Source organism: Trachypithecus francoisi, unplaced genomic scaffold (assembly GCF_009764315.1).
Source record: "Trachypithecus francoisi isolate TF-2019V2 unplaced genomic scaffold, Tfra_2.0 Lachesis_group14, whole genome shotgun sequence".
NCBI classification, from domain to species: Eukaryota; Metazoa; Chordata; class Mammalia; order Primates; family Cercopithecidae; genus Trachypithecus; species Trachypithecus francoisi.
The window spans coordinates 12,863,619-12,875,729 of NW_022681459.1; the positions used below are offsets into that span (position 1 = coordinate 12,863,619).

General features: G+C 39.2%; 1 protein-coding gene across 6 annotated transcripts in view; it reads right to left on the minus strand.

Annotated features, from left to right (window-relative positions):
* APP (amyloid beta precursor protein) overlaps nucleotides 1-12,111 on the minus strand; it is a 288,984-nt gene that overhangs the window by 111,096 nt on the left and 165,777 nt on the right. For 2 of the 6 annotated variants that reach the window (XM_033232225.1, XM_033232224.1), the window contains exons 7-8: nucleotides 3,488-3,655; nucleotides 824-880 (exon numbers count right to left, since the gene is read on the minus strand). The exons of 2 other annotated variants lie outside the window; for them this stretch is intronic. In XM_033232225.1, coding sequence (XP_033088116.1) covers nucleotides 824-880; nucleotides 3,488-3,655 — 225 coding nt within the window. The remainder of the gene's footprint in view (nucleotides 1-823; nucleotides 881-3,487; nucleotides 3,656-12,111) is intronic. 2 more of the 6 variants (XM_033232227.1, XM_033232226.1) reach the window with 1 other exon arrangement.

Consider the following 12,111-nt stretch of genomic DNA (forward strand, 5'->3'; position numbering starts at 1 on the left):
CCAGTTTTAGTAATGAAATGGTAACCTTTGCTCTCTTTCTTCCCACCAGGCACTCCCGGCACAACACTTCCCTTATCTAATTATGCTTATAATTCTTATTAAAATTATTAACGCTTGCTTAGAAGTTCCACTGACTGACTTAGGCACCTGCAGAATTCTCCCTCATCAGGAGATCACCTCAAGGCTGCAGTTAATTTACAACCCAATTGTGCCTGGGATGCACCAGGCCACTTACCAAACTGGATAATAACTCAAGTCTTTGGAACAAGTCCCGTATAGCAGCACCTCCTCATCCCTCCTTCATGCCCTGCATTCCAAGCTTCCCTTTTTAAGCCTTTGTTTTTTAATCCAAAATTTGAGATGGTTGCTTTAAGGCAAGAGCCTGGACCACTTCCCCACTGCTAGCTTTGCAAAGTAAAGTCACTTTCCTTCCACTGCACCTAGCCCTTGTTCTTCAGTTCTGCAAGCAGTAAGAAGCTGAGCCTGCTCTCAGTTACACTGATAGCTTTTAGGAAATAAAATAGTTAACGGCAAATACAATACAATGATGTTGTCCATATAATATTCAATAAAACTGGACTAAATAAAAAGGAAATTGGTCAGAAATAGAAGAAACTTGGTCAATGATGTTCTTAGCCCGACATCTCAAGCTGTCTGGCAAAATGAGATGTAATTATAAGCAAGGTAAAGGGAAGAAACATTGTACTAAGACAGGTGTTCAAGAAACACAAAACCATGCAAAGAAGGTGATGATGCTGGAGTTATGTGAACCAAGCAGCATCCTCCTCCCCTCTTCCCTTCCCTCAGGTGAATGACAACGTACGTTTAACAGGATCTTGGGTAAGAGGTTCCCGGGTAGTCTTGCGTAAACTTTGGGACACTATGGAAAAAATAAGAGAACATAACTAAAAACAAAAAGAGAAACATGGGAACGATGGCTGAAACGCACAAGAGTCCACTGACAAAAAAACAACCTAACAAACAAAATCACTCCTTAGGTTTGATCCCTCCAACAAAACCAAAATGAACATATTAACATAAGATCTATTTTTGCAAGAAGTTAACATTTGAGAATGCCGGATATCTTGTCTCTGATAATACGTATATCCAAGTAACAACAGGTTTCTTAACAGAAGAGGATTTCTTGCTCCTTCTTTTGTGCCAAATATCCCCAATTCCCTTCGATGCACTTTTTCACAAAAACTCCATTTATTTCACTCATTCACAGAACAGCATGTGGCTCTCAGCTCTGGCTGTTTGCTGAGGCTTATACTCTCTATTTATTCTTGTCCACCCATCTAAGTGATCTTCAGCCTTTGCTTTCTTCATACATTATTCTGTCACCTATCCCCTCTAAAATCAGGTGTAGCTAGCCTTATCTAATACCTCTCTGTTGGGAGCATCTACCTTTTGCAAAACCCTCAGCAAAGTGTGTGCCACCCAGCACATCTCCATCCAACCTGGACAGGTGCCCACTGCTCGCTCCCAGACCAAACTGATCAAAGGGAGAGAGTGTTAGGGGAAGGGATAGCAGTAGTGGGGTAAGGTGGAGAGATAATTTGAATCTCTTGAAGTAAATTCATCACTGCTAATAATTAAAACCAAATAAATTTCTTATTACCAACAAATATACATGATATTTCAGAAAATGAATCCACCCAGGGAAAGCGAGAAAAAAGTTGCAAATCTGCCAGGAAACCTCTCCCAGCCGCTAAACCAGTCAGAATCACTGTAACAAAAGGCCTTTGTTCCAAAGGCTGCAGGCAACAGAATTCTCCATTGTGTTCGCAATACCTGACCTAATTGACTGCTTTGTTTGAAACTGAAGAAGGGAGTCATTTGAGCCAGAAGCTGCAATCATCCGATCAGAGCCAGAAAAAAAAAAAAAAAAAAAAAAAAAAAGGCCCTTGAGGTTACCAGTTCCTACACCTGTTCACCCATGGAACTAAAGCAGTCATCTCATTCACTGGCGATGGCAGGAGACCAACAGAAGCTTTTCCATTAGATTCCTCTTAGATCCTGAGCTCCTTTACAGTAGAGTTATTAATGGTGCAGGTCCTTCTGTTGTTTTGCTTAATCCTATGATCTCGCTGGAAAACAATTTACATAATCCCTAGGAATCTCAGGCAGGGAATGTGGCTGTCACCTTGCAACACAGCGGAGAAAAGGCAGGAGTCTCTCAAAAAAGTAATGCACAGTTACTGAGTTTCGTCTTTAGTTATCAAGTTGAGCTGAATAATTACTTCTTGAGTAGTTCACACTTCCTACTCATGAACAACAATAAAGAAATAAATAAGCACAATTGGGAATTTCACCTGGAAGTCTGTTAAGGACATGAAAGTCTCATGTCTGGTACTGGACCTCCTGATAATTACCTCTTTGGGGACAATTTCATTGTGCACGTAAGTCATCATGACTTCATATTGTTATCCCCAGAATGATGAAAAGCTTAACGTTCAAGAGAAAGACTTTGAAAATTATGTTCTGGCCAGGAGCGGTGGCTCAGGCCTGTAATCTCGGCACTTTGGGTGGCCGAGGCAGGTGGATCACTTGAGGTCAGGAGTTCGAGACCAGCCTGGTCAACATGGTGAAACCTTGTCTCTACCAAAAATACAAAAAATTAGCTGGGCGCAGTGGCATGTGCCTGTAATCCTAGCTGCTGGGGAGGCTGAGGCAGGAGAATCACTTGAACCCGGGAGGCGGAGGCTGCAGCGAGCCGAGATCGCGCCACTGCACTCCAGCCTGTTGAGCAGAATGAGACCCCGTCTTTAAAAAAAAAAGGAAAGAAAATTATATTCCTTGAGCCTTATGTCATTGAAAGCTTCTCATGTTAAGTCAAAAGTTTTCTTCTACTTTCAAGAGAAGAAACAGAAGTTTGACCTGGCAAATGTCTGTGTGCTGAGCTCAGGGGGCAAAACGGGCACTTCTACCCTCCGGCATTTGAGAAGCATGAGCTCAGTCCAATCACATTCCCTCAAGAGCACAATAAAAGACATGTTATGAACCAACTTAAAGGTATTCATGATAGCCATACACCTTATCAATGCAACTCAAGCTGCATCAGCCAGGCTTCCACTGGTAGACAGTATCTGCACAGGTAGTGCACATGCATAAACATGAACACACATGTACACAGACAAACACGTAAGTATGCAATTGCAGAAACGGCTGGCTGCAGAAGACAAAACAGCCACTTCAGCTTTGCTTAAAAGAGAAGCACTCAAAAGTCCCTCTGGATTGCAAGACATATCTGCTACAGCTAGGAAGAGAACACATCCACGGCCATGCTTTATTAGGGAAAGACGGAGAGGTGTGCTCATGATTGAACATACTGAGGAGACTGAGCAATTAGAGAGGTGGACAGAAATGTGGTTAGTGGTAGCAACAGGCCCATTCCCAAGAACCAGGAAAACCAATCTGTTACAAAGGGCAGAGTCAGTGGCGAGAGAGACGAAAGGTGGCCAGGCTCGAAGAAGGGTCCACTTACTGACGCTGCCACACACGGCCATGCAGTACTCTTCTGTGTCAAAGTTGTTCCGGTTGCCGCCACATCCGCCGTAAAAGAATGGGGCACACTTCCCTTCAGTCACATCAAAGTACCAGCGGGAGATCATTGCTCGGCATGGCCCCGTCTCGGCTTGTTCAGAGCACACCTCTAATCAGAGGAGACGTGGGGAACCACATTTAGCATGAAAAGGCACTGTCTCTCTGTTCATGTACACACGTTTACTTCTTTTAATCCTCCCAGTGGCAACCTGGACTGGGTTTATTAGGCAGCATCTACCAAACATTTACTGAGGAATTTAACTGTCCACCAGGACTAGAGATTTACCTCTCAGAGCATGCATTCTCATCTGGTTTAATGAGTGCAGGACTCGGTAGTAATAAAAGGATTCTGGCCAAAGGTGAAAAGATCATTTGGCTGCTTTTAAGATGAGTATGAAATGACGGAAGGTGTCTGCACATCAAAACAATTCTGCATTATAAAAAATAAACTTCTCTTTTAAGAAGTCAACTTTCATGTAAGGAAACTGCTTTGGTTATGAAGCGAAAATTTAAGCCCTCACAAACATCTGATTGCTTTCCTTAACAAATGACTGCCTTAACTCAAGTATAAAATTAATTGCATATATTTTGCATGTTTTCCAGGTTTTGGAGGCTGTCTGTTCATTGACTTTATCTAGAAACATATGTCATATCTGTAAATGTGACTTATACTCAATGACATTAACTCTAACTTAAGACCATTCATTTGTATATTAAAATATGTACCATATAAATGGTCTTAACTCCAATTTAAGACCATTTTATTTGTATATTAAAATATGTATTAACATGTTATATTATATATCTTAATAATTTAATTACATATGTATGAAATACATCTATAACAATGTATTAATTCTGCTATTTAATTGATATTTATATATTAAAAATTTGTATTATTTGAATATAATTACATATGCATTAAGTACAATTATAACAACATATTATGTAATTATGCTACTTAATTGAAATTTATGTATTAAATATCTGTATTATTTGTATATTTTGTATATTTACCTGACCCTTGGGCAGTAATGTTGCAAACAATAAAAACACAGTCAACCAGCTCTAACTTATTAATACACATCATGCACTGTTTTACATAAATTAAAACATATCTTACCTGTCAACATGTCTTGCCACCCTCCCCAAGATCGGTTTCACTCACCCCTGATTGCCTCAAAGTCAATCAGTGACCCCTCCCTCCAATTACATGTATAAAGTCAATCCTGAGTAGACTTGTAATTCTACCTCCCATGTATATCCCATTTTTATTGGAAGTGAAACAACAGCCCAATTCTCCCTCTGGGTTTGTGCCCTGTCCTTGCTAGGCTGATGCCTTAGCACACACAGATGTCTTCTTAGTTTTACTAACATGACAGAAGAAAAAATACCTTTCTAAAAGATGAAAGCCATGCATCACCCAGAACTTCCAAGTTAGGGATAGTCAACAGACTGATTCTTTTTTTCTTTTTTTGAGACAGGGTCTTGCACTGTCGCCCAGGCTGGAGTGCAGTGGCACAATCTTGGCTCACTGCAACCTCCACCACCTGAGTTTAAGTGATTCTTGTGCCTCAGCCTCCCAAGCAGCTGGGATTACCTCTATACCACCAAGCATGGCTAATTTTTTTGTATTTTTAGTAGAGATGGGGTTTCACCAGGTTGGTCAGGCTAGTCTTGAACTCCTGGCCTCAAGTGATGCACCCGCCTCAGCCTCCCTAAATGCTGGGATTACAGGTGTGAGTCACTGCAACTGGTCCTTCAACAGATTGATTCTAATTAGCCAATCAAAGACAAGGATCCACAATGTCAATACAAATGGGGACTAACTATTGTTTTACTTCCCTATACATGTTGCTCTTTCAGTAGATGCAATAAAGTCCTGGCAAAACCAGAGGTTGATACCATCATGATGATGTCAACAGGAGGGACAGTCAGCACTAAGCCCAGAAAGTGTCAAACACTCTGCAAGAGAAATGCCCCATGCAAAGAGCACTAAGATGACCTGGCTCTCTTCATGTGGTTTTCAGATGGAAACATGGCTACAAAAGCATCAACCTCGTTATCACCCATCATTAAGGCCAACTCACTCAGTACTGCTGCTTTCAAAGTCCACATTCCCAAAGCATGTCTTTGAAATTGGTTTTCTGTATACAATAGTCTTGTAGGATGAAAACTAGCCAACTTGTTGACATAAGAATCCCATCTACTTTGCAATTTTATTTATCTTCCAAAATTAAAGGACTGGCACCCTCATTTATTAAAAGTGAACTGGTTCTAGGGGTCATATGCCCTCTAAGTTACTGACAGAGCAGCTTCTGGACTGTGAAGCTCAAAGCCATGCCTAGATGTGAGGACCCCATCAACTATAGCCAGCAGTGGTCTCTGCTGCCAGAGCTTATCATCAGTTGTAACAAACATCTACACTTTGCTTTCCTTCTCTGTATTTCCTTCACCAATGTGTATGTATTCATATCACATGCTCTTTAATGTTTCTAAGACACAGCAAAACACATGATTAATCTCTTACTCAGGCAGTGTTAATTCCACCAAGACTTCAAGGCAGCAGTACCTCCTGAGCCTGCACTGCGCTGGGAATTGGCCCTGGGATTGCAAGCACTGTGGCCACTGCTACCAAGGGAGGCACAGAATCCCTTCACCCCACAGTCACAGGAGCATTGGCAACAAAATTCACTGTGCCTTGGCAATTTATGCTGACCCTCACATTTTGGCCTTAAAAAAAAGTATCATCTTAGAGTACCAAATATGTGTCTTCTTATAGATGTGTGTCACGGGCCTCATAGTGCACATCATGGCTCTGCAGATGCACAAACCTTGTCTTTATGAGTCTACATATTACATAAAAATGGTAGAATTTTGGGTGGGTGCAAGTCAAGTAATGGGATAAAAGAATGATAATCGAAGGAGATGGTTCCTGATAAATATGCATCCTTGTGTGTGACCTAGCAACAATTTCTTACTTATGATAAAGGCAAAATCTCCCCAGTCCAGAACCTAAATGACATTATATTAACATTTTCCTTTATCACTAGTAAAACACAATGCCACATTCATTTTTATTTTCTTCTGCCTCATTCTATAACAGCTATGAAACCATTTGTTATAGCTGATTTGTAGAAACCAGGCCAGATGAGCCCCGATCAACTAGAACAAGTATTCAGAACGCAAAATCCATTTACATGTTAATTCAGTAAATAGTATAAGCTACACGTTGAGCCTACAACTCTTGCTGGAGTCTCCAGCTGTAAGAGTCTTAACTCCTTCCTTTCATAAAGGCCAAGAAAAGAGTGAGATAATCCCTATTTGGGGAGTGTTGCTTGGTTCTCCCAATCCTCTTAGGGGCAGTTGGTGCTCTTGACTTTGAATGGCCCCCAAGAGTTTCATGGCCTTGGAGGAGTCCAAGTGGGCATCACAGGCAGTAGCAAAAGATCCCACAATACTCAAATACAAAAGGCTATCTGAGATAATGCGGTCAGGAATGGGTGTATTGGGTGTAACACTGTATGTTAATTTAATGCCAAATACATAACGTATGGAGAAGATGTATGTGAGGCTGGAAGAACAGGACTGACAGTGTGCCTTTGTTACTTCTGAATCTCTAAAAGACAGCTACCTTGTCCAACTGGTTCTCAACTGCTGAGATGGAGGAGGAGCAGACAGGCCTTCTCTTAACATGCAATCCCTCTCCTGGTGAAAAAGAGCTTCTTGTTATAATTCCCCCAGTTGTCAGCAACCCTGATTCCCCATCACCTCCCCTTCCCAACACTTTCCCTCAGGGATATAAAGAGAACATCAACTTCCTACAGCAGTAAAGCTGATTTCAGAGAGGATTGGGAAAGGAATGGATAACGTATCCTCTATCACTCACAATTATACTCCTACTCTACCACGGGGAAAGGGAATACAACTGCTTGTTTTCTCTGACCTTTTTGCTAACCCTTTATTATTCCACAACAATTTTCCATGTAGTAGAAAAGAGAATCTTAGCCTACTCTGGGAGAAGCTGAGACCGAGGGTAGGGTCAGCACCAGGGAAGTATGATGCTAATGCTTTTACACAAAGTATGAATAGGCACACAAAAAATGGCCAGTGCCTCTCAGAAGTGGACATGGAGAAGCAGCAGCACAGACTTAGGTTAAAGCTGTGTTAAGGGATTAACATCAACTTCATATATGTGATACTGTACTGAGTGAAGACTATACAAGGTCTCTTTGTATTAATTCTTTTGTTTTTTTTTTGAGACGGAGTCTCGCTCTGTTGTCCAGGCTTCAGGGCAGTGGCACTATCTCCGCTCACTGCAAGCTCCACCTCCCAGGTTCACGCCATTCTCCTGCCTCAGCCTCCTGAGTAGCTGGGACTATAGGCGCCCGCCACCATGCCCGGCTAATTTTTTTGTATTTTTTAGTATAGATGGGGTTTCACTGTGTTAGCCAGGATGGTCTCGATCTCCTGATCTCATGATCCACCTGCCTCGGCCTCCCAAAGTGCTGGGATTACAGGCGTGAGCCACTGTGCCCGGCCTGTATTAATTCTTACAACTGCATGTGAATCTACAATTGTCTCAAAGAAAATATTTTTAAATTTTTTATCTTTTTTATTATACTTTAAGTTCTAGGGTACACGTGCACAACGTGCAGGTTTGTTACATATGTATACATGTGCCATGTTGTTTGCTGCACCCATCAACTTGTCATTTACATTAGGTATTTCTCCTAAAGCTATCCCTCCCCCAGTCTCCCAACCCCCTGATAGGCCCTGGTGTGTGATGTTCCCCGCCCTGTGTCCAAGTGATCTCATTGTTCAGTTCTCACCTATGAGTGAGAATATGTGGTGTTTGGTTTTCTGTCCTTGTGATAGTTTGGTGAGAATGGTGGTTTCCAGCTTCATCCATGTCCCTGCAAAGGACATGAATTCATCCTTTTTTATGGCTGCATAGTATTCCATGGTGTATATGTGCCACCGTTTCTTAATCCAGTCTATCATTGATGGACATTTGGTTTGGTGTCAAGTCTTCGCTACTGAAAAGATTTTAAAAAGCCCGCATTAAAAAAATAATATAGGAAGCCGGGCATGGTGGCTCACGCCTGTAATTCCAGCACTTTGGGAGGTCAAGGTGGGTGGATCACCTGAGGTCAGAAATTCAAGATCAACGTGTCCAACATGGTGAAACCCTGTCTCTACTAAAAATACAAAAATTAGCTGGGCGTGGTGGCGTGCACATGTAATCTCAGCTACTCGGGAGGCCGAGGCACTGGAATCACTTGAACCCAGGAAGCACAGGTTGCAGTGAGCCAAAATAGCGCCACTGCACTCCACCGTAGGTGACAGAGTGAGACTCAGTCTCAAAAAAAGAAAAACACAAATAATAATAATATAGGAATATTGATTTTTCAGTTTGCCTAAGAATTCTAACCTTGTCTCTTTCCTTGACTCACAGATTGGAGGATTTGGAAGTATCAGGTTGAGAAAATTTCCTTTACATCCCTCTCTAGCAATGGGGTATTAGTAAGAGATCTAACCAATCAAGATGCTCACTGACTAGAAGAGTTTTAGAGCACTGAGACCAGAAACACATCTTCAATAAGCCGCACTAGTTTCATGGAAGACAAAAATATCTCGAGAGAGTTCAAATGCTTATGTTTACATTTTCTATTTTTCTCAACAGCATAATTTCTTCCTTCCTAATCTACAGAAACTTCTAAAAACATCAGCAAAAAGCCTGTTTCACATTAATTACTATTATCACTCAGTGGAAATATATGTATCAGTCACTAAATGTAGAGGATGCAAAATTAGACCTTATATAACTAAACCCAAATAGGATTCCTGTGAAAATTAAAACCGTATCTTCAAAATGTATACTATATATAATTATTATGTCAATTACAGATAAAGTCGAAAAGAAAAACAAATTTAAGGAAAAACAAAAACCTCTTCATCTGCCTTATCTTTATTCTCTTCTCAAAATGTAAAATATTGAGAAAACTAACATTTTGAAATCATTTTTGAAATCAAACTTATTTTTTTATTTCCAATCTACCTTTCTGTTCAAGGTAAATATCAGATAATAACGGAGAAAATTTGTTCAGAAAAATAAAAGCAAGAATATTTCTTAAAGAGAAATGTTAGATAGAAACATAGGCAAAGACTTATACGGATATCTAAGGAACCATAATCCTTTATTCATGTTGAATTTCTTAAACTTTCAAGATCACAAATAGCTTTTCTGATATTCACTTAGCTGAATTCTACTGGCAAGGAAGCATTATGCCTTCTTTTATAACAACTCTACTCATTCTTCAAGACAAAATGGCATTTAATACACTGAAATGCTGGTGTATACGAAACACAAAGTAAAGTTATATGCTCCTAATCAAACTCCATGCATTTTATCTTTGTAAGGTAGGCCCTTGCTGAGATTTGTGCTGGTGTCAACACTACATTCCATTTTCTAAAAATCAATATAATACAAAATAACACAGATCTAAGCCAGAGCTTCCTGGATTATATAAAATGATTATGAAATTCACTGTTTAAAAAATAATGCTCAATCACAAAAAATTAGTTCTGAATAGGTATTTCAAATTGGACTGAAATTGTAGACAACCAAGGTTAGAAAGCTAATTTTACATGTTTTAAGAAATTTAGAATGAACACAGTTGTGAAACTGGCAACCAGTATGGGGAGAAAATCTCCACTTTTCAAATGTACGATAATTACAATGCCTTCTTATGAAGCTAAGTTAACACATTAGCAAATAATTTGCTTTTTTTTTTTTTTTTGAGACTGAGTTTCGCACTTGTTGCCCAGGTTGGAGTGCAATGGCGTGATCTCGGCTCACTGCAACCTCCGGTCCTCAGGTTCAAACGATTCTCCTGCCTCAGCCTCCCGAGTAGCTGGGATTACAGGCATGCGCCACCATACCTGGCTAATTTTGTATTTTTAGAAGAGACGGGGTGTCTCCATGTTGGTCATGCTGGTCTTGAACTCCCGACCTCAGGTGATCCACCTGCCTCAGCCTCCCAAAGTTCTGGAATTACAGGTGTCAGTCACCGCTCCCGGCCTAAATAAGTTGCTTTTAATAAAGCAGTAAAGATATATTTTAGAATAAAGTAAAGCTGGTTATTATTATTTTGTTTTGAATCATTGAATTTCAAGTATTCTCAGCCTACTGGAATGTATGTGAAATAAAACTATATTACATGTAATGTATACATTTTAAATTTACAAATTTTGGGAAAGCAGCCACAATCAAACTAGAGTTATTCAGAGAGAGCTAGGAACTATATTTTCTGAAGTTTTTTTAAAAAGGCAGTATTTTATAGCATTATTTTCTCCATATTCTACAAGAATATCTACTTAAACTTTGCATAATAAAAATATTTCTCCTTTCTGAGAGAAATTCCGTATCTTGAACTCTTTTTCTCCAATTTTAAGTAGAGTAAAAAGGGCAAATGTAAGGCAAATATAATTTATTTATGTAATAAGTTACTTCCTTAATGTAACAGTGGAATAAAATGAAAACAAGGACATAAGTATTAAAATCCACTAAGTATACAGAACTTCAATATTTCAAATAAACTTTATAATTTATAAATATAATTTATATATTATATACAATATACAATTTACATATTTATATGAATGTTTATATAATTAACACATATATCTGTCTCATCACTTAATCCATTAACAATGAAAAAGGCTGAGCTCAATGTAGTTTATAACAACTTTACTTTTTTAGCCTAAGTTACTGCTGCAATTCTAAGTATTACTATACAGTGACATTTAATGAGCCTAAGTTATTAAAATCAAACGTGTATTTTGTTGAAAAATAAGTAGACAATATTTGCACTTGATTCTATTGAAAAAATTTTAAAAGTCAACACACTAGTAAACTGGTTATTTTTTAAGAACATGTTTTTCCCAATTCTGGAACCATGTACTTTTAATAGAAAAGAACATTTATCGTGTTCTTGTACATAGTAGCAAGCAGTCATCAAAAAACATGTTTAGAAAATTACTCTAATAAGGCAATAAATTATCAAATATTTATGACCTAGTAATCATATTTTACTAAATAGAAGCATGTGAAATTAGGCAAGCAAGCTTGAACTGAAGTCTTATGACAAATCTCACTTAAGCTCCAAATATGGATTGAAATATAAACAAAGATGATGCAAACAGCTGTGCATGTTAATGAAAGCACTGCTTCAGTACAAGATGATGGGTGCTCATTTGTCACGGAAGTCTCTAGAAGATATCTGCAGTTGGCTAGCCTTTTTACTGAATTGCATTAATTCTCTAAGGCTAGCCAATACATCTGTCATTCCAATTATACCTGACCCAATTCTCATCTCTCCATGATGAAAGATTGTTTATAAAGTGCCACCTGAAGGAGGGAGATTTACTTGTAAAGTATTTAGACTAATCAGGACTCCTGTGACAGTTTTAAGGAACATTCACAAAAGGGTACCACTATGGTTTTCCCTCAATCTTTGTTTCCTGTTTGTTATGGGAACAAACTTGCTCTTTGCTGAGCTG